This window comes from Corticium candelabrum, chromosome 14 (assembly GCF_963422355.1).
Source record: "Corticium candelabrum chromosome 14, ooCorCand1.1, whole genome shotgun sequence".
Taxonomy (NCBI): Eukaryota; Metazoa; Porifera; class Homoscleromorpha; order Homosclerophorida; family Plakinidae; genus Corticium; species Corticium candelabrum.
In genome coordinates this window covers 1,725,849-1,753,631 of record NC_085098.1, presented here as the reverse complement: position 1 = coordinate 1,753,631, position 27,783 = coordinate 1,725,849, and the positions used below count along the sequence as shown (strand labels likewise).

At 40.5% G+C, this 27,783-nt stretch overlaps 2 protein-coding genes across 2 annotated transcripts in view; both read left to right on the top strand.

Moving 5' to 3' along the window:
* The window catches only part of LOC134189528 (phosphorylase b kinase regulatory subunit alpha, skeletal muscle isoform-like), an 11,587-nt gene extending 6,055 nt beyond the window's left edge, over positions 1-5,532 (top strand). Inside the window, exons 7-14 of the mRNA XM_062657828.1 lie at positions 586-684; positions 745-891; positions 948-1,001; positions 1,283-1,501; positions 2,501-2,608; positions 2,683-2,761; positions 4,389-4,523; positions 5,326-5,532. Of these exons, the coding sequence (XP_062513812.1) occupies positions 586-684; positions 745-891; positions 948-1,001; positions 1,283-1,501; positions 2,501-2,608; positions 2,683-2,761; positions 4,389-4,523; positions 5,326-5,387 (903 nt within the window). The 3' untranslated portion in view covers positions 5,388-5,532. The remainder of the gene's footprint in view (positions 1-585; positions 685-744; positions 892-947; positions 1,002-1,282; positions 1,502-2,500; positions 2,609-2,682; positions 2,762-4,388; positions 4,524-5,325) is intronic.
* An 11,877-nt stretch (positions 5,533-17,409) lies between these two features.
* Positions 17,410-27,783, top strand: part of LOC134190073 (phosphorylase b kinase regulatory subunit alpha, liver isoform-like) — a 36,926-nt gene continuing 26,552 nt past the window's right edge. The window contains exons 1-4 of the mRNA XM_062658491.1: positions 17,410-17,437; positions 17,501-17,579; positions 17,640-17,857; positions 26,393-26,630. Of these exons, the coding sequence (XP_062514475.1) occupies positions 17,514-17,579; positions 17,640-17,857; positions 26,393-26,630 (522 nt within the window). The 5' untranslated portion in view covers positions 17,410-17,437; positions 17,501-17,513. The remainder of the gene's footprint in view (positions 17,438-17,500; positions 17,580-17,639; positions 17,858-26,392; positions 26,631-27,783) is intronic.

Genomic DNA, 27,783 nt, shown 5'->3' with positions numbered 1-27,783 from the left:
ATTGATGCAGCCAGATGGAAGCGAAAACGATATGAAGGATTAAGATATAGCTTTATAAATGGTGAATGGTGGGCAAAAGTCTACAGAGGACAGATTGGCTCTCGTGGTCTTTTAGACATTTCTAGTTTGGACAGTATAGAGGAATTTGTGTTCCCTGGCCAGTCAAGATTGTTATCTCTTCTTCTCTTACATCAGCTCTAAGTGCAGGATAATCCAGGATTTCTAGGTGTCCCTTTGTAACTGGTGCAAAAGAAACATGTTGGACTGGAAGAACAATCCTCTGCTTGACTGAACAGTTTAGCTGTGCACTTATGTATGTATCTGTACTTAATTAGTATCTGGTGGCTTTTTTAGTAGTTCTGCGCCATAGAGTTGTTCTATATGTAAGCAGAGTATGCCCACATATTGGAATAAAGAAACAAACTTTTTTGTCTGGTTGTCTTTTTGTTTGTTTATCTTCTATTTGTCTTTTGTCTTTTGCCTTTTTCATGTATTTTTGTTTTGTGTTTGTGTTAATGTTTGCCTGACTTAATGGATCTGTTCTTATTTGTTTGTGTTATTTGTCAAGCATGATTGATTTCTTAGGCTGCTCTTGAGGCTATTAATGAATTTGATTTGTTTGGTTCTCTTGGAGGACCAGAATCAGTCATTCATGTGTTGGCAGATGAGAGGCAACATTGCAGAGTAAGTGCCAACTAACATTGTGTATGTGTTTGTCTAATGTTGAGGAAATGTCTATTTTAGACTATTTTTCACTCATTACTACCTCGTGAATCAAGCTCCAAGGAAGTTGACTCTGCACTTCTAACTGTGATTGGGTTTCCAGCATTTGCTTGCAATGACTGCGATTTGGTAGAGCAAACAAGAGAGAAGATAGAGAATGAACTGAAGGTTGTAATATGTTAAATGTTAGCTAATGGTGTAATGACTTAAATTTGCATTTGTAGGGTAATTATGGTTGTAAAAGATTTAAACGTGATGGCTACAGGACAGTTATGGAAGTAAGCTGTATTTTAATTATTATACCTAGCCTTGTGCTTGTGTAGTGACTGTATGGGTTATTGTGTGTGTGTGTGTGTGTGTGTGTGTGTGTGTGTGTGTGTGTGTGTGTGTGTGTGTGTGTGTGTGTGCACATTGACCATGCATGGACTTCACTTGCAGGTAGGCACACACACAATGACATGCATACGGTATGTACACCGGCTTCATTGAACTTGTAGTGGTTTTGTCAGAGTGATCAAACGGATATAGATAGACTAATTCTGCCATTTTGTTATTTTAGGATCCTCGACGTCCATACTATGAGCCATCAGAACTCAAGAATTTTGATAACATTGAATGCGAATGGCCTGTGTTTTTCTGCTGTCTTCTTCTGGATGGACTTTTTCATAACAACAAATGCCAAGTGGATGAATATCGAAGCTTGCTTGACAAGCTTATTTTACAACAAGATGATTTGTTGGTGTATCTTCCTGAATTATACTATGTCCCTAGAGACAAGGTTAGGCTCATATTGACCTCCATAATGTAATTAGGGCCATGTTACCATTAGCTGCACCTTAAACTACTTTAGCTTAAACGCGTTTAAAAACTAAACCAGTTCAAGAAAGCAACTGTTTCTACTAGGAACTGTCACATTCGGGATGTGTAAAACAAACCGTCTAGGAACGCCATATTTTGAAGTATTGGGCTGCTCTGTCATGGAGTCAGAGCAACTGTTAGTTGTCAGTGATTCAGCATCTGCATGGTAGTAGGAATTTGCATGACGATGACCAAGGACACTGTCTTCTCACTCTCTGTAGCTGCTGATTTCTTTCCCTTAGTTAACGACCCTTACATCTTTAAAACAATCCTATCTCAGCAAAATAGTCAATATCATCAAAACGGTGTTGTCAGAAGCCATCTAAACAAATGCGCTACTGTCACCTGACAGTTAAACCTAAACCACTTTGCTAAACCTACTACAAAACGGTTTAGGAAATCAATTTAGCTGTAGAATATCGATTGGTTTAGCACAGGTGGAAACAGGTCAATCCTTAAATCAGTTTAGCTTAAACCAGTTTAGCTTAAACCACTTGTTAAACCGGTTTAGGCGCTAGTGGAAACTCTCTCTAAAGTTGTTAGATTATGAATGATGTAAGGTTTGAAACAACTTTGTTCAATGTTGAACGTTCTTGATAAATGGGCTTGGTCTTTACTATAGTGTATGGGTCATTATTTGACTACAGTTTGTCACAGGTAGTATGTCGTCTATTGCATTGAAGGTGTGGAACAATACATACTTAAAGTGTATTTTGACTGGTGTATTGAATATAAACACACTAAAAGAACTCTTACTAAACATTAAATTAAGACATGACATAGCTTCTGAATGGTTTTTAATTATCTTTTCACTCTCATATGTTTTAATGGAATGTTTTATGCTAGTCTACATGATAGCAGCAGCAGGTCTTACTTTGATTGAAGGAAAGAAGACTTGTTTTTGTTTCTTGTTTCTTAGGTTGATCTTGAAAAAGCCACTCCTCACTCGCAAGAGCGTTTGCCAGGTGGAAAAGTTCCTCATCTTTGGGGACAATCACTATATATTGTAGGATGCTTATTACAAGAGGTACTTTATATGCCATGTGACACAGAAGTAGGTCATACACATACTGTGTAATTGTGGTTTTGTGGCATTTACAGGGTCTCATAGTGGCTGGTGAGCTTGATCCTTTGAATAGGCATTACTATGTATCTCCCAAGGTTGAGCTAGTTGTACAAGGTAATGTGCATTGTCTACAGCTAACGTATCTAATGCCCTGTTGTCATATTTATATAAGTTCGTACCAGCATATGCTTTTCTATATCACATTGATTACATTGGTGTAGCTGGGTGGTACATATGTTGAATATGCTGGACTGTAGTTAATGGAGTTAGATTGGTATGAAATTGCCTTTGGGCTGTATGTGCATATGGAAATGAGGGGTCTTGAACTTGGTCTCAAGGTGTTCGTATTCAGTGCTGCATGACAGGAGATGTTCTAACTGTGTTGTGCAGTTTTGTAATGTAACTGTTCAATATGCATATGCAGCAATACCCAGAGATGAGTGCAGGTTATAAATGAAGCTAGCTTTAACAATTATGTTGTCATGTGTAAAGATATTTTGGCATGTGGGTGGTTATTTGCTAATCACTTTGGGCAAGAGGTTGACTCTGATTAATTGTCAGATTTGTGTCAGTTTGCTACTATCTACAGTCTAGATGTGAATGTTTCAATGAAATAGTTCTTTTCAAGTGTTGGTTGTTTGTCTACTATATGCTTGCTCATCAGCGGTAGCCTCCTTCTCTTCTTAAAGGATCATTTTGGAGGTATGAGCTAAGCTGCAGGCTCCGCCTTTGCTCGCTAATAGGAAATCCATACTAACCAAGTTGAGTATCTGGGTACTATCTCAGAGCAAACCCGACAGATGTACATTAAGAACCTTTAAAAACTTCAAAACTGACGGAACCGTTTCAAGAATTTTGTCTGCCAAGTGCAGCATTATTTTTTCACACTATCAGGTCACTTGAGCCGTACTGATGCAATCACGCTCCCGGAAATGGTCTCTCTGTTGTTTTTGTCGCTCCGAGAACGGTGGAAACCGTCGTGCTACTTTCAGACTGTCTACAGACTGACCTTTTTGTGCGATCTAGTTCTGTCCGGCAACTTTTGAGAGAATTGGCATTTTGTGAGATTCTTTGGCATTAAAGGCAATGGACACTGTTGTCGATCATGTTCTAGCAGTTTACGAAGCACTCATTCCTACGCAGGAACACTTTCCGCAAACTCCCTCGATCACCGGACCTTGCTATTTCAGCTGCGCGGTCCTTCGGAGTGTTCCTTTAATTAATTTGTCATTCCATTTTTGCCAACAATCTGCCTGTATACCTGCTTGTCTAGTTGGTGTGTGTAGTAAATGCAAGTGTGATAGACATGAGTCGTTGTGTTGGCAATAAGGAGGGGCAAGAATTTTTATTAATTAATATTAATGCAGAACAGTATCTTATCTGTTCACTAACTAATTCAGACATCATTTGATAAACATCTAAGGTTTGTAACTTTATGATGATGATCATGTGGTGAAGATGGTCTCATGCATTGACAAGTAGTGTGGCTATAGACAAGTGACTACTGGTTGTTTAAAGCTGAATAATAATGAAATTACTGGGACTGTCAGAAGGGAGTTGTTACAAGGAAAGAATTCTTTAAGGGTAGTTGTTTATAATGCAAGAAATATGATTTATGTTTGTTATGCTTCGAGCTATTTCAGTTACAGTAAATGTAACATAATATGTTGAGGTTTTTATGTATTTTATGTTATGGGTATGGCTAATGGGGCAATAGTTATTGGTGTGTTGGTTGCTGTAGTGGCTCTCGTTGCTGAAGATGAGGCGATGAAGCAGGAGCTGAGTGAATATGACATTCCATCCCAAACTTCTGATGAGCTGAGTCCAATACGCATTCTACTGGCAAGACAATTAAGCAAGGCATACACAAGTTTAGGTGAGGGTCTGTAATCATGCTTCTCTTTTGCCAAGAGTTAGGCAACTGGGATACTGCCACTGAATTTTTTGATGTGGAACAGTTTCTTAAGTGATATAGAGCTGTTAGTTTGTCTTTCTACTTTGAATAGCGGTCACAGAAATAAGACGACATTCCATTACTTGACACAAGAGTGCATTAATTTTAATGCAATCCTATAGACAGTTGCTAAAATGTCTTGGAGAGTGCATCATGTATAATTTGGAGGTCATTTGCGTGCAGTGGTTTTCAGTTTTGTTTACCTTTGTCTGATTTGTATTGTGTATTAACAGTTTGGTAACTTTGCTCTGATCTGTTTCTGTTTTCTTGTGACACAATTGTCCATTAATATTGTGTTTTGTGATCTCACTATTTATACAATAAATAGACAATTTGTTTAAGGGGTCATCCATAATTGTCAACTTTTACTCAGGCGTACAAAGCGTATGCTAGGGTGTAGGGGTAGGAGTAGTTGTACGCTTTTGGGGCAGAGTATAAAATGTCGATTTCTTTTTGTCTAGAAGTAGATAGGAAGTGATATTGAAGTCAAGATTTTGCATTTGCATTTGCATCTACGTTTGTAACTGTCGGTCACAAGTGTTTGACATGTTAGCACACACTTAAGTGTTCGTCGCATGTGTTTGAAGTGTACATGGCGTGGGACGGTAGGTACTCTGCATTAGGTACTAACAGACCTGTCTAAGAGATTTTGCGCTCTTCATAAAATGCCAGCTAACAGGTACCAGTAGTTTGTAACGCTTTTGTCTTTGTCATCCCATCCTAGTTGTCTCGCGAAGAAGCTGTGCAGAAAGTACAAGGACGATAGAAGACTGCTGGCTAGAATGACGAAATGTGCATATTAATCTGCTTCACTTGACCAACATTTTATGTACGCTTAGGTGAGGGGAAAGGGAATGCAGAAAAGAGTATGCTTTGTACGCTTGAGTAAATGTCGACTATTATGGATGATCCCTAAGGGATTTTATGCAGACCAAGCCTTAAAGAAATGCAATCAACATGGTTGCATAAGTAAAGCATCCTACCATTTCTTTTACCATTTCTGTAAAACAAAGTACCTAGGCTTTATAAATGCTTGTTTGGCAAACTCGATTTTGTGCTTTATAAGCTATAGGTTACAGTTCTTGGAATTTAAGAAGTAATCAGGGTAGTGGTCATTAGTAGCCAGTAATGAGATCATTATATTCGTATTCTAGTCAGCACTTTTTTTAAGTACTCTTAGTTTATTGGCCACAGTTATAAATGCCATATTTTGCAATGTTAGGGGCTGTCCGTAATTGTCAACAGTTTTTACGAAACGAAAAACTTTCGTTCTTTCCTACTACACCCCACCCCCAATACGAAAGTTACATAAGTGTTGATACCATGATATATGACCCAGCTGAACAAAATGACTGCAACCCATCACTAAGCGTTGTCAATCCTAAGGTGCCACTTTTGGACACGGTGACGGAAGTGTGACTCGTTGCATTGCTGTCTGTCGAAAGGTGTTTCTGATTCAAATATGACGGTAACAGTTGCTCTTGGCTATTGTTTCCTAGTTGATCTGCCACAAGAGTCGCTCTCGTGCCATTTCATTGGTCGAGTATTTTGTAACCCACAGGGTCTTTCTCGAAGAATGCCTTTCTGTTGTTCACTTCCACAGATAACTTCCACAGTGCCTCAATGACAGAGTAGTAGAGACTACTACTAATGTTCTCAGATTTCGAGAAGAATGGACCCTTATTGTGCTGCCGACCAAAAAGTCTGTATGGCTGCCATGTCCGTTTTCAACCTCGGGTGTCAGTGCAGTTTGCACATATACTGTGCTGCGCTGTACACCGTCTATAGCATCAACATTTTTACCAAAACAAAATGCCTTTCAACCCACCCACCCACATGCGAAAGTTTCTTGTTTCATAAAAACTGTTGACAATTACAGACATTTTTGGTAGAGTCACTTATTGAAACTTTCATTCTCTTTTCTGTATTTGTATGGAAACTACTTTGGATTATTGCAATTGCTGCAATCACAGTTCTTCAAAGTGTCTTGTAGTCCATTTGTTGAGTGGCAACAGCAAGGAAGCATCTGGAGTTTTAAGAGGTTTATGGGAATGGTGAAAATATTTAATTGGTAAAAGTTTTACACTCTGGAACTGACTGTTTACACTAAGCACATCTTTAATCATCGTTAGCAAAATGGCATAGAACACAGTTAGCAGATGTCATCAGGACGTGTTTACACCAGTAACAACACTTGCTTTATTATTTTAGGCTCGCACATGCATAGGGAGTGTCACAGTAACTTTTGGTACTGGGTAGTCTAACCAACCATAATTGTAAACACTAATGGTCAGGGATGCTAATGTCGAACTAATTACTGGATAGGTTCATGTAAACACAACCCTAGGTCAGATGACATTCACTTAGTGTGACCAATCTGTTCATACGCATTGACTTTGATGAATCAACTGCTAGTCACTTGTCTGATTTTGAAACTGTGCTTATCATGTGCAAAATTCTCAATTGTTGAATATTGCGTAGAGATCCTGATTCTATGATGAATTATATACGTAGCTGTCTGTTTGTTTTTAGATGTGTACGTGTATGTGTATGTGTGTGTTTGACTGTGTATGATACGTATTCTTTCATTTGTGAGAGGCTGTACGTATTGGTACAAAGTGAAATATATTATTAGTATTAAAATTATTAGTATTGTTAATTGGAAGACACTAAGCGCTACAAGATGTTTACACTTTATTTGCTTGAATGTGAGCATCATTGGAGTGACTAGTGGAGGCAAGTACGTAGTGCTGTAGTATACATACATATACTGCTAAATCAAGAGTAACCACATCTCTTAGTTAACCCGAGGCACTCAAGTTACAGTAATAGCGCTGTCGACAGTTCAACCGACTCATCGGGTGGATGTGAGTGGGTCGTTAGACGGATGTGGGTGGTATTATCTACTCCAAGTATATGTGCTAAATTGTCATGAGTGCAGATATTGCCAACTGTTCAATGTTCTCGCTGCGTTGAGTTTCTACCAAAGTAGTGCATCAACTCTCTGCTAAGAAAACAATCAGTTGTAATGTTGGCCTAGTATTTTGAAGCTAAATGGACTAGCAGCAACTAGTATTTGAGTTGTTTCTAAACAAACACTGGTGCTTCATTGTTTCGAGGACTCAACCCAAAGTTACAAGACAAAGTAGTTGCATGGAAACGTCAAATTGTACTGGGAATTTCCAAAACAGCACCCAGCCAAAGACCACCCACTGGGCGATCTTTTGGAAAGTGTTTTCATTTACAGCCCATGGGCCGTTAATGAGAATAAAGATTGTGGTGCACGATTCGACGTTGTGGCCCAAAGTTGGTCGATATTCCGAAGTTGTATTAGTAATGTACGTTATTATACTACAGTGTACGTACAGATTTGGCAACCAGACAGCGGTCTTAGACTGTGGATTAAAGAAGGAACCTTTAAAGAATTGCCTGACAAGAAGCTTAAGATGACAAGAAGCGTCAGGTCTGGTCGCACTTGTAAGTTTATAAAGATTAAGTATCTAGGCAGGACGTTGCAAGATGGGCCTCACACTTGCCTACTCTGTGGTACCAAGTCAGTCTGCCAATTTCCAGAGTTTCCTACAAACCGCCCGGGCACTTACTGAGAACAGATATTCGTCCATAAGAATCCCATTTTCCGTATTGCTGCCCTTGGTGCTGTTTCGGAATTCCCGGTATTGTGCATGTGATAGTCCATTTCTTCTTTGATAGAGTGCTGATTTGCAAATAGGTGACCGGATCTAGTCGGTGGTGTCTGCTATAGCTAGGAAACAGAGTAATTGCTAATGAATACTACCAGATGTGTTGGAATGGCTTCTGACCAATGTGAAACTCAGCATACGTATAGTTCAGGTACATTCAGATATGTTTGAAGTTTCAAATAGTTGGTAATTGTTGTTTAGTATGTGTTTCTGCCGCGCATTCGTTCATCATCAAAACCGGCATAGATGGTTGCCAATTATGTAGGAAACATGTGTACTGCTGATGTGTAGGTAACTCTGTTTTACAATTTTAAAAATTCAGCTTACAAGCATATACTTCTGGAAACGTGAGGGGTGCCACGCCCAAACAATTGCGCCCATAGAGGATTAATTAATTTTTTGAAAAGTGCCAGTAAGTGTGCAGCAGCTGCATGTTCCCTATCCTATAAAGGCTAGCAGCCGAGGGTTTAGCACTTTAGTGCTTCTTCAATTAGCAACAGTAGTTTGAGTTTGTGGTTGTTGCTACGAAGTGACTTCTTTATTGCAACTTTGCACTGCAGTAGTATGTTTGCTGAAGACTTGGACCTCTTTTGCTTTTAGCACATACTACTAAAAACAAGAGAGGTTCGAGTCTTCTGCAAGGTAATAGATTGTGCAAAACAGTGCAAGTAAAAGCGTAGTACGAGTGCTGCTGGAGACATCGCTCTAAATTTTTGTTCTTTGTCAAAAGTGCAGTTGCAGAATGAAACTGGCCAATTGTCTATGTCAGACTTGTATGCCTCCTAAGAAACTACCATTTGGATAATTTCTTTTCATGATGATGTCATGTATGCATCTGTTTTGGTGGTTTGTTTCTGACTTTCAACTTGGGAAGCTTTGTGCATATTTCTGTATGCTCTCTAGTTAAGTCAGCATTTGTATTCTCCTGCAAGAGCCATCTCAGTGAGCAAGCCATGAATCAAGTACTTGGGACATTGAGCTTCTAGCTGCTAGTGCAGCAACTGTCACTCTTTGTGTACCATCTGACTCTTAGTTAAGTCAAACTTTGATAGTGACTCACCAACTTAGTCGAATGACTCACTTCATAGATCTATTTAGTATCAATCGCATTACTAATTTAACACCTACGTGTCTTTATGTGCTTTGGCTTTAAGTACAGTCGACATCGCTAATCCGAGTCCTCACGAATCCAAATTACGTTTGGCGCCCTGCAGATATTGGTCAGCCTTATCCGGGTTGCGACTATCTAGCTTTTCAGCAAACACGTGCATCTGACTATTTTCAATCTTGACTGTCACATTATGTAGAAGTACGTGTAGTTGTTGCAGCTGTGTCCTTTACACAAACATGAGGTATGTGTAGAGATACGTTAATGCGCCAGTGGCATGGGTGTCCGAGGCAAGGTCTGGACCTCCAAGGCTACGCGTTTTGGCATATTTGGTCATCTGAACAACTTTACTAAGAGGCTTGGTACGGGGCTGTTTGGATTAGCAAGATTTGACTGTATATGTCAATCTTAACAGCCAAACCAGGTGTTTTCTCATTTGCTTGCTGCTGAAGCTTTATAGAGCCACTTAAATTGTCAATATTTTTGCAGCAGACTACATTTTACCTCACTGTTTCCTCAACAGGACATTTTGGTTTGACCTTTCCCATCTATTTACCAATGTTCTTACCTGTTATTTGACAGTACAGATAATCCTGGCTAGAACACTGCTGTTATGCAGTATACCATATAACTGGTTATTTTTGCAATCATGATATTTCTGTGAATTCTGCGAAGAAATCACGGAGCGCACAAATAAAATTCGCAGATATTCAAGTCTATTCTCGGAGTCCCAGACAGTCACTGTGCAAACACACGTACATGTGTGTACCAGACTACCATTAACTATATTACTGGTTGAAATGCAGAAATTTAATTTGCAGTAAACTTCTGTTTATATTCTCAAATCGCAGTAATTTAAGACCGCGGAAATAACTGGTTATACTGTATAAGGAAATAGTGTTGATGCATGCATGGTACCAAAATGGTGAGAACTAAGTTAAGTCTACAATTGGTCACATGAAGCTTTGTGATAATTATGCAACTGGCTGAATATATAGCATTCGCTGGAGTATAGAATCTTTGTGGCTATCTGTTTACCTATGTACTGTATGCAACTATAGTGTTGTTACAATAGAGGAATATATTTTCTACATGCAAATGTATGCGAAGTGGATTAATTTATGTTTATACATATTACACATCAAGGAAGGGCAATGATCAGACAGTCGTTCAGGCATTATTGGGTTGGACTAACAGCAGTTTAAAGATGGGGCAGGCAGCTCTGCTTTAAATTTGATTAGAATGATGACTTTTTAAATCTAATCAAAATCTGTGGTGAAAACGACTGCAGTGGAATATTGCTAAAGTGACATGTGTTAAGTGTGTAGCTGTGGCATATATATGGTCACACCTTAGAGAGTTTGCCAGCCTTTGGGACCGGGCTAGACTGAATACTGTTACGACTCAACACACTGGAGCATGGCTGCAGGCAATTTCCAATCGAAAGCTTGGCCTCACAATGCCTAGCAAAGAGGTTAGAATTGCATGCATTACGGTTCTGACTGGGTATTCCATGTTTCATTTCAATTCTGATGCCAAATGCTGTGCTTGTGGCATAATTATAGACAGTTGTGGGGATTACCTACCTGGGATGTGATCAGGCACAGAATTTGAGAACAAATCGCCATAACGCTCTGTGTGATGTACTTTTCAATGCCCTGTTGATGGACGATAGCATTATACTGAACATAGAATTATACTGAAACAAACAGACAGAAAGTTGTTGCATTTTTTAAGTTATTCGTGCTTGACCAAACATGATTCTAGCTGTAGTCTTGGAAATGATGATCTTCAGAACAGCTAGGCTGGAAGGAGTCCAAAAACCAAAGGATTCCACAACCAAAGGGTAGGCATATCCTTCCTCTACAGCAACCTCACTTCGTGTTGAACGTCTTTCTTCTTCACCCAGCCATCCCAGCAGTTCCTGCAGGTACAGCAGTTTTGAAATGAATAATGACCCCATAGTGTTTCGAATGGAAGCGTCAAAGTAAGTGGACAACCATCTGCAAAATCTGGGTGGGAGATCTCCAGGACGGTTGTTACTGTCTGGTCCACAATGCTGCTCAAGTTATGTCGCTTGATTATCTACCAGTAGTGAATGGTAAACAATGTCTCGTAAAGTGTCATGATGTTGAGAACGTGTCGGCCCATGGCCACACATAATGTGTGTGTGTGACATGTGGGATTTGACTACATGTGTAGAATAATTGGGGATTGGTTTTGTCGGGGATAGTGCTTGTTTATTTGGGTCGGCCACTTAGGGATGTAATAGTTAGGTATAAAAGCAATATATATATATATATATATATATATATATATATATATATATATATATATATATGAACGGACTGGAGGGGATCTGAAATGACTCACTGTAAAACTGGACCTCCCCTTCCATTCGTATAATATATTTATATATATATACAGTTTATATATATATACAGTCCACATCCAAACTATTGACACATTTCCGGTTTACTTGTGCTATTTTTGGAAAGTTTTCTTGTTTTGCTATTTATTAAGAAACCGCACCATTTTTTTTCTCAAACAGCAAAAAAGTAGTCACAAGAGCTATTCCATAGTGTACGCATCCGCGTAAAGAACTTTTCCATCATGAAACGAGTCATGACAGACAACTCTGCGATATTCTGTTACTCTACCGCTCCAGAACTAGGAAGCCATCTAAGATCTGCCAACTTTTACGTGTTTCTCGCTTACTGTTTACTGAACTCTCCAAAGACTGGACACTGGGGAAGGAATTCAACACAGAATTTCTCATGGAAGACCAAAAAACTAGCTGAAAATCATCGAACAGCTTCAATCAGTGAACATGATACTACAAGGAACAACAAATCAGCAAGCAAACTTGCATACCAGCTTGCAGCATAAGAAGTTGTTGTCATGCAGTTTTTCCACCAGCAGAAGAAAACTTCATGACGCAAGTATTGCTACACGATGTGTAAAAATTAAAATTCCGCTGCTAGTGAAGCTAGAAAAACGAGACTCTGAGCGTCACGGTTTCTCGATTGGCCCGCTAGCTCACCAGATCTTGTACGAAGTAGAAAACTTCATCAAGCGGCGTGTTGACCTTCATAGGCCTCAAAACGTTCATGAACTGGAAGACGCAATCCAGGAGGAGTGGCACTTGCTCACGCCTTGTCATCTGTTGCTGCTGAACGCACGTCTAGCCGAATGCGTCTTTGTCTAGAGCTAGGGTAGAATGCTATCAAAAATGAAAGGAGGCCACAAGCTACTGATGTGCACTTGTGAGTTTCCAAAAGTCCAGCAAACCTACGAACATACACAATAGTTCTCTTCTATCTAACAAACGTACCTGACCTGAAAACAGATGCGTTTCTGCTCACGCTACCCATGACCACGCCTCCAAGTGTAAATGTGTCAATAGTTTTGATGCGGACTGTGTGTATATATATATATATATATGTATATATATATATATATATAGTTCACAGAGCGCATTTCTGGATATTCCTGGAAAGATGTTTGCACAAGAATTATTACAAGAATTATTACCTGATCATGAGTTCAAACCAGAAATAGACACCCAACATCATCTACAAGTATTATTAGATAACAAGCTTTAGTCAGACTTAAAGCAAGAAGCCAGCATTCGTGATCATGCAAAGATGAATGCTATTTCAGCTCAACATGGTGGGGCGTGGTTGCAGGCATTGCCTAATTCTAATCTAGGCCTTGCCATGCCCAGCAGGGAGTTTATTATAGCATTACGAGTCTGGCTTGGTATTGGCATCTTCCCTTCTTCGCCTAATTCTGATCTCTGTCTTTGTGGATATTCGTTAGACAAATTTGGTGATCATCTCCTAGGGTGTGATCAGAAGACCAACTTGGTTATCAAACGACACGATGCTCTTTGTGACACACTATTTCACACACTTCTTGTTGATGACTCCCGATGTCGACAGGAACAGCATTGTAACACTACATCTTACATCTAACAGTAGACCTGGTGACATTTTTCACCCGATTTCCAGCGTGGCTTGCTGACTTACTTTGATGTTTCAGTGAGAAATTCTCTCCAGCCTTCATATATAGTGCTGGAGCAGCAGCAGAAACTGGAGTTTTGGAGAAGGATCGCCATCATGAAGACATTGTGAAGGCTACTGGAAGTTTATTTGAACATGTTGAGACTCTTGGTTTATGGCATCCTCACAGCATGCGCATGTTGAAGATAATAGCAAGGAAGACGGCATTTCATCGTTGTCAAACTGTTAGTAGAACGCTAATATTTCTTTATGAACAGCTTTCTGTCAAGCTTTGGCTTATTTATATATATATATATATATATATATACCCAATTTCGAACAGATTTGATACTGATTTTGGATTTTGGCGTGATCTAAGTTGTTCTTTTGTCGAGAGCTCCTTTGAGGGCAATCCATTGGTCATTGATACAGTCAGTTCCTGGTATTTTCACTAGTCATTTCTCTAGTTCTATTCCAGTCTGCAAGATAGTCAAGCTGTGGCAAGAAATGCGGTCTCAATCGCTTCCCTCACGTGTTGACGATGATGATGATGACGCCACTGCCAATGCTGCGGCCAAAAATCATTTCCGTTTAATAACGTAAGATGACAACATGTTAGTCTGGAGCATGTCTCAAGACAAGTGTTTCCTTCAGCATCTACGCTAAGAGACAACAGACGTCATGTCTGTTCATCATGTGGTTTTATTTATTCGAGTCATTGGAAATCTTGTCGCCGTTCTCAAGGTATTGGTAACCATCGTTGTGGAGGTTTTATGGTTGACCCGGATATCTAGAAAGACAGAGCCATGTCTATCCTCGGAAACCCAGGATGCAAAACCTGAGCGTGATACTGTCATAGGTCACGTGAATGAACAATCCGTTTCTCAGTTTGGAGTTACTTCGTGTGCAACTAATTTGGATAATCATTATGATATGGTTTTGGTAGGGATTCAATCAGCTACTATTTCTTTTTGTCCTACAGATCATGTAGAGTCTGCTACCTTTTTTGCTGTCTTGAACAAGATCTCAACATTGCAAGTTTATATTCAATTCTTTATGTACCAAGATCATTATGTCCTCTTATCAAGACGGCATGTGGGACTATGTTCGACTACATATCTTTACCGAAGTTGTTCTTCGAACTCCCCATGTGGAGGAAGACAGAATAGATCTTGACATGCAGGCTTTTTCGCTGGCAGAAAGGAGAACTTTCTTCATTATGGCAAGAATATAAACAGGATTGTTGTCAGAAATTATCTAGTTCTTCTGTTTCTCTGTCTCAAGCTAACTTTTGGCGAGCTTTGAAATTAGCTAAGGAAGGTCGTTACAGTGACCCAATGAATGCATTGAGATCATAGGGTTGCAATGTTCTCCCCAGGATCTTTTAGCAGAGTGGGCCGCTCTACCTTATTCTAAGCAAGTAAGCTTTTAGGTTAAGTAGATCATCCAGATGCCAAGACTTGAGAATCTCGAAGTAAGCTTTGTACTTGTTTAGCTAAGACAGCGGGTTGCATCTAGTACCTCGTTTACACTGACACTGTCAAGACAAATAAGGACCAGCCAGCCCGTTCGAGTATTCCAGCAGGATGTGAATTGTTGAACAAGCCAGCACGTGTGTAACATACACTGCGAGGTTGCAAACGGGCCAGATAGGCGTGTGCTCTTGTTTACAAAACCGAGCAGGTGAACTGGAGCGAAGAGACTGCAGCTATTGCACAAAAGAGTCATGTTTTGGAATTGCTAGAAAACGAGCAGTGCTACTGCTTGTGATATGATGAGCTGACTCTGGACGGCTGCGTCTCCCCACAACGAAATCAGATAGAGACTTTCGTCCATGCTTTATCAATATTCAACCGAGCCATCTAACCTACTCGTATTTACACTACGTGACGGAACCGGACTGCACCGAGCCAGCTCACTCAAATCGAACTGGCTGAGTCAGCCCACTCCGGCCGCTCCCAACTTGGCCCGGTCGCGTTTACACTGGCACGTTAGACTGGGTACCACCGAGCTGGCACAGTCCGGCCCGTTCGAACGTGCCAGTGTAAACGGGCTATTATTGTGTGGAACACCAACACTTGTACATGCAGCCCTTAACCACACTTTCACAGTTAGTGTTCGCGTGCAAGTAGGTATACATGTCAACGAAGTGCATGTGTCATGTTGGCGTCGCAGAGAACTATTGAGTCTTTCTTCATGAGCAACGCTGTCGAAGATAAGAACACCTGCATTGTTGAAAGAAAAAGTGGCAACTGATGAAGCCACTAGCATTGATGAAGTGGGCGTGGCATTGGTAATGTCCACTTCCGGGAGTATCCCGCTCTACCTTTTAAGATTTCTGTGGAGAACACTGGGTTGTGCTTCAACATCTTATCCCTTTGCTATCGAGGAACTGAAAAATCGCCATCCTGAACACAGTCTCCCTGTTTGGTCAAATGACATTCCTTCTCCATTAATTGTTGAATCACAGATGGTTTTATTCTCTACTTTGCTGAAAATGCTTTTCTGTGGTAATGCCATCATCTGTATAGATGGGCTGTTGAAGGTTGAATTTTAAAGGTGTGTGCGTGTGTGTGCGTGTGTGTGTGTGTGTGTGTGTGTGTGTGTGTGTGTGTGTGTGTGGTAGTCTTGCGTAGCCAGACCCCTTTCCACCATGTCATACTTTGGGGCGAAAATGGGTCTGGTGAATACCCTACGATGTTGCTGTGTGCCGCGTGGCCAGAAATCGGCTATCTAAAGACCAGATTTGGTTTCTTAAATGCTTCACTAAAGACCAGATTGGTATGCACGCAGTGCAATCCTATCTCAAGTAGCTTCTCTTTTTTCGTAAAGAACAACTCAAGACTACAGCTAGAGTTGTTGCTGTTTGTGAAATCTGCATGTCTACAGCAGCAATTAAACTTGGCTGCGGGAACGTTGATGCCGACAGGCTTCCATCTCCAGGTAAGCAATCTGTCACGATCGACGTCGTACGTAGCATTGTGCACTTGTGTCACAACGGAGACTGAATGTGAACGTATTGGGTGGATGCGAATGTACTCAATGTAAAGCAATGCACTAAACACATGAGATGATTACTAAATTTACCCAAACACAGAAAGGTTGACCACTCATCTTGTTTCGATGACGTCAGCTCCAAGTCCTTCCAGATATTACTCACTCTGGCTGTCCAGTCGCTTTAGACGTCAAACAGCATCGAGTACATTTGCATCCATCCAGTACGTTCGCATCCAGTCTTTGTTGTGACACGAGTGCACAATGCTAGACGTACCACGTCAATCATGGCTGCATGAAATCGAAGCCTGTCGACGTGAATGTTCCCTCAGTCACGTTTCATTGCTGCTGTACATAGACATGCAGATTTTACAAACAGCAACGACTCTAGCTGTAGTTTTTGGGTTGTTCTCTACGAAACAATAGAAGTTAGTTGAGATAGGATTACACTGTGTGGATACCAATTTAGTCTTTAATGAAGCATTTAAGAAACCAAATCCGGTCTTTAGCTAGCTGATTTCTGGCTACACGGCACACAGTAACATCAAAGGCTGTTCACCAGACCCATTTTCACTCGGAAGTATGACATGGTGGAAAGAGGTCTGGCTACACGAGACTGTGTGTGTGTGTGTGTGTGTGTGTGTGTGTGTGTGTGTGTGTGTGTGTGTGTGTGTGTGGGTGTACTTTACGTTTAGAAAGTGAATGACATACATACACACTGCACAATAATAAAATGACTCAATCTTGTAGTGGCAGACATTCCTGAAAGGAGTTTCTGCATCTGCATGTATTATGTTGTTGTCATGTTTCTATTTAATCAATGGTTTAATCAAGGAGTTACATATATGTGGTTACACTGTATTTGAATGACTTTTAGTTTTGTGAGCTGTGCTCACTCAAACCAACTTATAATATGTGTAAGGCTCTTTCTTAATTAGCAAGCCGTGCATTTTTAACATTCCCTTTTATTTTTAATGAAATTATCTTTGTCTTGGTAGGAAGGAACGACAAGCTTGGTTTGTCAGGAAGGTAGTTGATCACTTAGTGTCGTATTTAGAGCACTTGATCTGAATGTTTTTGTGTGTATTCAAGGGCATTTCTTGACATGGGAACACTCAGTACATGTAAGCTGTATCGTTACAAACAAACAATGTATGCCTTCTTTCCTCAGGTAATTATGTTGTTGTTCAAAGTTTGGTATATTCATTGTTGAACACGGGATTTGATGTAGTTTTTAGATCATGAACATTTCTACTTGTCACTTGATGATCAGATGACTGTTGACTTTGTTCAGACAGCACTTGCATATTTGAGGGCTAACTGGGAGATGAATGGCCGTCCTACCTTTACGTTACCTGTTACTCGATTTCTACTAGGAGAGCAGGGAAAGAAGTCACCAGTCATTAATTTGCTTAAGAAGTTGAGGGCAGGGTACAGTGCTGGAGTGAGGTATGTAAAATGATTTGCTCAGCTTACACCTTTACATTAAATGTAGGTAGTTGTGGTTTCTATTTATGGCAACACTTTATTTGCTATTTGGTGCATGTCTACAGTTGATGAGGTGTCTCTTGATGCAAGTGTTATTTGTTTTGGCAAAGATTGAGAGAGGTGTTAGGCCACCTCTACGTAATTTTTGGTACAAGTGGGTGTTTAGCTGATCTGGGGACAGTTTATTGGCGTAAAAAGGGTTTCTTACAAAGCTTGTTAGTATATATAGACAAGATCCTATTTATTTGTTTGCCTACTCAGTGTGCGAAATAGTCTTTGACTGACCACCGGACATCATGTCCTGTCAATTCAAAATTTGCCAGACATTAGAAACGTCTGGTCGGACATTCCAATCCTGGCAGATACTACTTATCACTTACAATAATTTAGCATATATATATATATATATATATATATATATATATCAATATATTTTCTCTATTCTACTATATTTTCCCAACCCCAACCCCAACACAACTATATCTCAAATTAACCCAAAAATATCTTCCCTACTCTCGAATGTTAGTCTCTCTAAAACCATCTTAGAATTATAAAATTCAAAGTTTGGTGGACAACTGTTGATGGAAGTGTGAGGTGGCTTGGCTAACGGTCAGGTGGTTATTCAGTGCTGATCTCCATGCAATTGATTTTGAAACGTCGAGGCTATGAGACAACTAAAGACCAAATGTTTCAACCACAAGGGTTATATACATTCTTGCCGGATCCAAGGAACGCCTGCTTGGGAGTAAAGACCTTGCAACACCTCCTCCAGGAGTGTAGCAATGACACATTCAAGCGAAACGTGTACACACACTGATTCCACCACACCTTTTTCCAACATCTGAGTCTACCACACTGGATATACAAGCACAAGGAACAAAGTGGTCTGGGTGGAGGCATATGTTTCCCCATTCAGATCTAGTTGATGGTTACTGTAGTGGATCAATTCATGGCAACTATCATGGGTTGCCGCAGTAATTCAAGGTTGGTACACGTGTCCATGTATTTGTATTGCCAAACCAAATCTGTTGGAATACACTGCACGAACAGTTTGATAAAGTACACTTGCCACCGCAGCTAGCTCAAGGATGCCTGACCAAGCGCCAGGTTTCATGGCTCTAGATGACACTTTGATGTTGCATGCCTTTTGATAAAGAGTCATATGCATGCAATTAGTACAACCCACCTGACAAATTACTAAAAAAAGCCTGATTAAAAAGTGGCCATTGTTTGAAATAGCAATGAAGAGAGAGACAGACTTTTATCGCTTCCTCAACTCTGCCCTGCATGGCTACAAACCCATCCGCGTAAATTTCTGCATGCCTCGTCTCGTGCAGCCAGCCCCTCCTCCTTATGACTTCTGTTGGCGTGTCCTACCCAATGAGTTTTGGAACGTCATGTTCGTCCGCATATGCACCATACCTCTAGACGTGGAAACTGCAATCGTTCCAAGAACATGCACTACGCTACACTAGTGGCAGGTTTTTAGTTCAAGGACTTCTTGCTATCTTATCAATCTAATTATCTTCAGGTTCCTATAGCTCCTACAGAAAACATCACACGCACATATGTTTGAGTCTCCTATCCTGCCGCGTTCACGGTGTACGGCCCTTGGCTGTCTGCTGCATTTTGTTGCGCACCTCGGAGCCCCAGCGTGTGTACTTATCGCCCACATCCGGGATTTGACAAAATACGCGTTCCGCTATACAGTACACGTACGACACATGGCTGTTTGCATTTGTTTCGTGCGCAAACTGCGTAAACTACGTTTGTTGACATGACACTGGGATGTGCGAGGATGTGAGTTGCTCATACGGAATTCCACACCTGCCGCTACGCCACCGGACAAAATGTCCGGCCGTTATTTTGCACACTGCAGTACTACTTCCTCGCGTTTGGCTCATTGTCACTCGAATTCTCCAGACATGCTTACCAAATGAAAAGGAACGAAACGATGTCAGTTTCGATAGGTGGGTCCCCTTCCGTGGTCGACCCTCGAGGGATAAAGCTCTCTATTCTGTCCGATATTGATCTGATGTAAAGGAGAATGTGCGGGTAATGACATCGGATTCCTATAATTTGTTTGCCAGTTGCCTAATGCAATTTCCTAATGTTCTGTTCTAGCTGATTTCGTCGACATGACATTTTCAAACGCTCTGTTGCTGTTACTATGGTGATAAACACTGCATGCAACCGTTCCTTTCTTTGTCGGTTGTAATTTACTAAAAATGAGCGAAAGGGTGGGCTCCTGAATAAAAATGGTAACATAAAAGAACAAGAACATTTAAGCAAGGATTGAACCAATTAGTGACTGTGACACGTGCATTTACAAGACTAAACCACTGAACCAAACTGCTTCGCTTTGTATATGGTGCACGTAAGTTATACTATAGTAGCATTTATTCGTATTACCCTTTTGTGCTTTTCCAATGTGCCAAAATAGACACTGTCACAGACAGCATCAACAGACAGCGGAGACTGACATGCAGAGACACTTCAGACTTGGCAACTGCTGAAGAAGACAGAAGACACGCAAAGACTCGAATGGGAGAGTGAGGCAGAGACTAATTAGACTAGCTATAGGAAAGCAAATGTAAGACAGCAAAAGCGCCATCGATGGGGAGTTGCTTTGAGATATGACCCTAGTTGTCCTCTAATGAATGTATATATGTATATTGCCATGCCAAAAAATTGGCAAGCAGAGCCATTGTCGTTGCTGTTCAGCTGGCAAAGTAGATCTCCCACCACTGCCTGCATGAGCTGCCACGACAAACAGCTGTCCTATTATGCTCCTCAGAAATCTAGATCTTCCTCAGTTCAGTATTAAACGACCCCCGTTGCCACAGAAAAACACAAAGTCGAAGATGTTTTTATTTCCCAAATTTCTTCAAAGGAGAAATCCTATGATTTTGTATGTAAGTTTCAGATGAAAGGTACCAGTGTGAGTGATCCTTTTATTAATGACTTACAGCACTCACCGTTCTCTGGTTGCCAGTAGAAGCCTGTAGGGGGGGGGGGACGTAACTGTGCGGTGCGCAGCCATGTTGGCTGATGACATCATGAGTTCATAATGTGTATACGCTATTATACGTGGGAGCTGCCAGATGTAGACTTGGGCATGACTGACATTGAACCTTACCGTTTTGAGCCTGAGCGTAGTGTAGTTGATGATTCTTCGAGTACGGAAGATGCAGATAGTACAGAAGATGTAGACGGTGATGACGAAAGAGGATCAACTGAAGATGGCGAGAGAGTGGGCAACACGGAGTGGTGTGGCTGTGGAACGTGCAGTATCATGCCTACCGGTAAAGAATGCCTTTTTGCCAAGAAACGAACAAACTAGACTGGATGTTACATGGTTTACGGTACATCACTCAGCACGAAGATTTTGCTTCTGTATGCCTAAATAGAGGGGTGCTGTTCACAGTGGTGGTGGCAGTGGTTGACGTAAGACAGGATTCTATCATGGGAGCCACTAACATGCATGTTAGTACTTTGGTAGAGCATGCTGAAGTCATTTGTGTAATGTAAATACTAGACGCTCCAGGTTGCTGAGGTTGACATCTTACCAGCATGTGTTGTGACTTCTATCAGAAGGAACTTTCCTGAAGGAGCTGGGGAATATGTTGGATTTCAAGGAAGTTTTGATGAGCCACAGTGGCCAGTGTAAAAATTTGCTAACTAGCAACAGAATCTGCTTTTGTAGTTTTCTATGACCGTTTCCTTCGGTGGTTTAGGGCATGTTGCAGTATTATGGGTATAGGGACTTGTGGTGAATAAGCTTTCTTAGTCTTCAGTGACTCGTGGGTGGTACTTTTTTTTCAAGAACTGCAGCTATTATATAATTAAGGTATCCATAGGACTTTGGCTCCATTATGGGTGTTGCAATCCATTGCTTTTTGGCTTTAGGAAAGACAACTCTGTACCTCTTTTGTTCATGGGCTGTTGTATCTTGGCTTCTGTCAACATTTGTTGTGATCCAGAGCTGCCAGTTGGGTTCGAGCAATCATTCCCTTTTGGACAGTGTTCTTTAGTAAAAGGGAGTGGTACACTTCAAGAATTTCAGTATGACAAAATTGATTAAGTTTGCCAATATCTTTTAATAATTTTTTTGCCAAGGACAACTGACTTCAATGTTTCATGAGGAGGAGAACCTTTTTTATTTTATTTTCTTGTCTCTTTTCCTCAGAAAGTTGCTGGTGGGCACATTCTAGAAAGTGGTTTGCACTAGCCCAGGTGTGATCAGAAATGTGATGAAGAATAGACATCCATTTTTCAAGATTTCTCTGTTACCATGGCAAGATGAAGCACACCACCGCAAATGATTGCAAATTGAGGGTATCCATGGAAGGAGGCTCTGACAACCTTTTTGATTTCCTGTTTGGCGAGCTTCTTAGAAACTCCTTTAGAGACATGCCATATGTCGTACTGATGTTCAACTGATGGATAGTTTTTCTGCATAAAGCTAGTGATTTGTGGATGTCTGTCTGTAGCTAATTGATGTATTGAAAGACCTTTATTCAACCAATATTTAAGTGACCTTTCCAGTTTTGTCTTTTCCATTGCAACAGAGTTGGCAACTTCACCCACCTGGACCATCTGAAAGTCAAATATCTTCTCTGTGTTTTGATCTATAATAGTGTATGTTCCATATTTAGCTGAATACCCTGGACTATCGCATCTTCCATTCCCAATAATTGAAAGTGGTCCACTTACAGACTTCAAAATTTCTTGTTGATGTTTCTTCCAGGCATCATTTGTAACTGGGAAAACAGACTCATTCTGTGTTCTGTAATATGTTGATTCTGACAGAAACTGTAGTTTTAGAATTCTTCAAAGTGAGAAATTTTACTGTGAGTTTCTCCAGAAAGCAATATAGCTGCAGAGACCATCAGGTTGCCAGCAAGCATTTCTGCAATGAATGGTTGTGATCTCCATTGCCTTTCATGTTCTTTGGAATAGGTGATGTTCACTGTTAAAAGTGGTACCTGTGCAGAATTGAGTGTGGCTAATGACAGGTGAGCCACAGGCTAGACAAAACTGAAACAGTTCTTGAAGGCAGACATTAAAAACAATAAATTTTGAAACATTATTGGAATTGGTCCTTTTCAGTTGTAAGAGTTAATTAAGTTGTCAGGCTCAGGATCAATGACATCAGGCAGACTTTGATTAGAATCGCTAGTATGAACACTTGATGGATCAAAGTCCCTGTCTAGGGCAGTCTCTACTTCTTCTGATGCTTCGCTTTTTTGACTAGCTGGAAGAACTTCTTGGCTATCATCCATGATTGCAAGCTGACTTCGACTAACATCAAATTTGACTTCCATTATATCTGCTGTTACTGCCCTGACTGTTGATGACGTGTGTATGCAGTAAGAATGGTCATCAAAGTTTCTCAGATTGTCATTCAGGTCATACTGTGTTCCTACCTCACGAGTAGACTTAAGAACATCAGCACAAGAAATATTCTCTTGAGGCGCTTCTACTTCTTGATTGTCTTCCTTTGCCTTTTTGCTAGATGTATCCAAGAGAATCTCTTCAACCGCCTAGCACCTGGTCATTTACTACTTTAGTCTATTTACTAAATTAAAAGTGTTGGAGTGGATTATGCTCCACCAAAATAGAATAGTACTTGGTTTGCATACTAACTAAGCACAGTGTGTAACAGTATACAGGAATGTTTGCATGTTCAATTAAACTTTATCATTACTACTGTAATGTGTAATGTTGTCACCCTGGCTTGTCACAATAACTGAGTGTTGTATTCAGATCTAGATTCTTTGTGTAGGTATATACTTTCTGTGTACATCTTGTGGACATACACTACCTGATGTACATGTTTAGTAAGGCAAGGCGTGGCCATTATGACAGCTAGAAGAAACCAATTATGAAGCTTACAGTTCTTTGCTCGCTTCCTGCCGGTGATACTGGTGGTTTTTGCTCCGTGAAAAAATGATTGTAGGCAACGCGTCTGGCTTGAGATGTCTCACAGTCTTTGTTCCAAGCAACTCAGCTTTTAGGTCACGTTCGAAACATTCTGGAGTAAAGTGCTCAGAACAAACGCGACTGTGCTTGGGTACGGGTGGGTCTTTCAAACAGAACTTGACAAGCCGTTGCTTCAAGAGATCTGGCTTCTTGAGCGGTAGAGTAAAGAAACTCACCCCTTACTTGATATCGATGTCTTTGTTACAGCAACCGAATTCTATACAGTGTATCATCTCCTGCACGTGTGCTGAGGTAACTCCCCCTATACTGCACGTGAAGCGCAATGAACTCATGACATCATCATTTAAAATGGCAACGCACTACACAATTACGCCCCCTACTTTGCTTCTACTGGCAATCAGAAGGGTGAATGATGTAAATCATTCACACTGGTACCTTTCATCTGAACCTTACATATGAAATCGTGGGAGTTCTCGTTTAAAGCCCAGTGCCTGGCTATTCGTTTAAATTTACTATAGACTACAGTTTCCTGCTGTTTGCTTTGCCATAAATCTCATTACTTTGCACAAGGTCTGTTTTATGTAGTCTGTTCTAAAGTAAGTATAGGTTAATTATACTCCAGTTAATATATTTTGGCACATGATAAAAACAAAAAGTAGTCTATCCAGAAACACTTTGCTAAACAACTCTATTGTTGGACGTATAAATAAGCAAATATAATTTTAACATATACATTGATTGAACTGCACACATAGTGTGGTCATAGCAAGTAGTGTCTGCAAATCACTAATTAACAGAGCCACATGCTGGACAGTGGAGCATGGCTAAGAGCCGGTCTTAACCCAAGCCTTGGCCTCTCCATGACCAGACACGAGTTCTGTATTGCTGTTCGTTATGGTTGGGCGTAACTCTTTTCCCAGTACATCCCTCTGCTGTAAGATGCAAGTGTCGACAGTTGATTGACAGCTTTGGTGACCATCTCCTTGGCTGCCTTCGGACTAATTTACGGTCGAAACATCACGATGCTCTCAGAGACATCATTTCCAATGCTTTATTGATAGATGATAAAGGCACTTCAAAGGAGCAGAGATTCTCGTCATGCACCTGTGATCGTCCTGTAGACATTTTTCACAGTCGTCCTGCTTACTGTGATATACCTGTACGTAATTCGTTCGAACCTAAATTTGTATCAAGTGTAGCAACTGTTGCAGTTGCTGCCGGTCTTGCTGTGGAGATCGATAAAGACACTAAATATGATGACTTAGGGCACGTTCGATTGGCTCTTTCAGCCTCTTCCAGAAGAGTCTGAAAGAGCATGCCCCTCTTCTATGGAAGACGTTGGAAGAGGGCGTGCTTTTCCAACCAGCAGCAGAGTTGGCTCTTCTGATCATAGCGGCAAAGCTGTAGAAGTTGGAAGAGAGGCGTGCACATATAGCCTCTTTTGGAAGAGGCTGGAAGAGTCCAATCGAATGCACCCCTTAGTGTCTTTTTTTGACGCACTCTTCTATCCTCTTGTAGTGGAATAATTTGGAGCTTGGACTCCTGCCAGTCTGGAGACTCTGAGAACCATTTTGCCACCAAAACGATTACTTCAAACAACATTCCGTTTTCACAGGCTTACAATAACCTTATGTAGCAGCTGTCAGTTAGCTTGTGGAAGTTCAATGCTAGACTGATAGAAAGTAGACTACTTTTAAATTTAGATGATTGTTTTTGTAGCAGCTGTCAGTTAGCTTGTGGAAGTTCAATGCTAGACTGATAGAAAGTAGACTACTTTTAAATTCAGATGACTGTTTTTGTGTTATAATGAGGAAGGCATATATATTGGACACAACAACAACTACAACATCAGTGTTAACTTCAAAACTTCTGTAAATTGAAGAGCGTTCGCTGTTGTTTTCATTCCCCCTGTGACCACCAGAAGTAAAAAGAGAGGTGACTATTTTAATGCTAAGACGGCATAATAAAATTCTGAAAAATTGCAAACAGGCACAGTACATTGGAAAGAACACATCTAAAAAGAAACTCATATTGGCTTGGGAGCATGGCACTTTCCGTTTAAGACTTGTAAACGAAGACGTTTATGTAGTGTTGGTAGATGCTGTCCAGAAACTGGTTGCATGGCTTATAAGGTACTGAAGAGTACAAACATCTTTCTCTCCTCCACTTCTAGCAAATGTTTTGTATGCTCGTGGAAATGATAAAATTATGAACCATCCCTAAAGCAGAACATTTGGAGGGGTGATTCCACACATTGCACTTGCAGCAATGCTGCATATTCTTAGACTTACCAACTTCTCGTTTCGTTGTGGGCACTCCATGTAACTTGATAAGTAATGTGTAATGCCCATGTGTGAGTCGCCAAGATGTTAAGTTTTATGTTACGATCAGATTATGCATTGAATGTCGCAATATCTGGACTACTATTGTTATTGATGTTCAAACTTCTTCGCTCGTGGTGTGTTTTTGTATCAAATTACTAGCTAAAAGATATAGCATTAGTTGTGGCTACATTTGCAATAAAATGTAATTGCTTGTTTTGAACTACAGAACTAAAGTTGGAAAACTGGCAGACTTCTTAAAGACATCTCACATTACCAAGTTGTCATTCATGCATGGGTATCCTGTTGTTGATGACTGTGCCTTATCACCTGTTGGAATGAAACGTGCGATGACTTTGGAGTCATCAAACAGTTTGCTGTCGCTTTATGACAATTCACCAGCAAATCCATCTCCACGCTTGAGACGACGAGGACCTTCACCTAACAGAGATCATGAGAGAATACAGGTACATATGTAATTTGTAGATTTTAGAGTAACAGACAGTTTATAATGACAGACAGAAACATCTGGAGAGAATGTAATGATGGCAGTTAGCTTGATGGTTTAGCAAACCGGATTAGGTGGGTTGATTAGTTGATTTTTGGCCTGCGCAGGCAGGTATATTTGGCCAGCGCATAAAATGCTGAATTTGGAGTTAGTCTGTGTGTGGAAATTCATCCAAGACTTTGTTACGGAGTTTGTTTTACTCCCACCCCTTGTATGCTAAGTTTTTATGCAAGGGGGTAGAGATGATGTGACTAATAAATAATTTCAATGTTGGCGGTCTAGGAAACGTGTGACATTTCATTAGAATGTATTGGAAGTTGTAGATTTGTCCTTGAGTGTACCCACACCGAATTCACAGTTTTGTTCTGGCAATTCTATTGTTTACACAGTCAATTCGACCTTGCAACAACTGATCTGAAATCGCCTTGCCATGAGCTTCTGGATGATGTAATTATCAACTTGCTAGCTTCACGTTTTTTGAGATATCCAGGCTTCTTTTATAGCCTATAAATGTACACTATGCCTTACCATCAACTCGGACATAGACGACTGAACCGGGATGAAGATGGCTCAACCTGGATGCAAATGACTTTTAAAAGTTAAACATGGAAGTTGAATGCTGGTGTAGTGAAGTAGTGGGTTTTGCAACAGTAGTAGACAGTACTATATATTAGTAACAATAAAGAGATCATTGTTAGTTGGTTATGTAACTACTACAAGAGTGTATCTTTGTCGGTATTGTACTGCCCTCCTTGTATACAACACCTTTGCGTAGACAGCAGTTTGTACACGGTGTTACAAAAATGATGGATAAACACTGAACAACTCAGAAAGCGATCTTGAAGTGGTGTGACACTTTGTTCTGTATGCTTCCAAGTTCAAGGGTGTTTATCTTGACTGGGATTGTAGTCTCTGTCTTACTGTTGAAAGTGTATCTATCATCTAATCCCATTGTAAAGTTTTTTATCACAAGTGGGAAAGACTACATGAAGTTTCGCTTGTATGAGGAGATGGCGATTCCACGTACGAATTTCTGCCTAGACATCGCAGTTCTTTAGACAATCCACTCAGAGGTGGCTACCATCGTCGGTATTACCAAGACTACACGAACA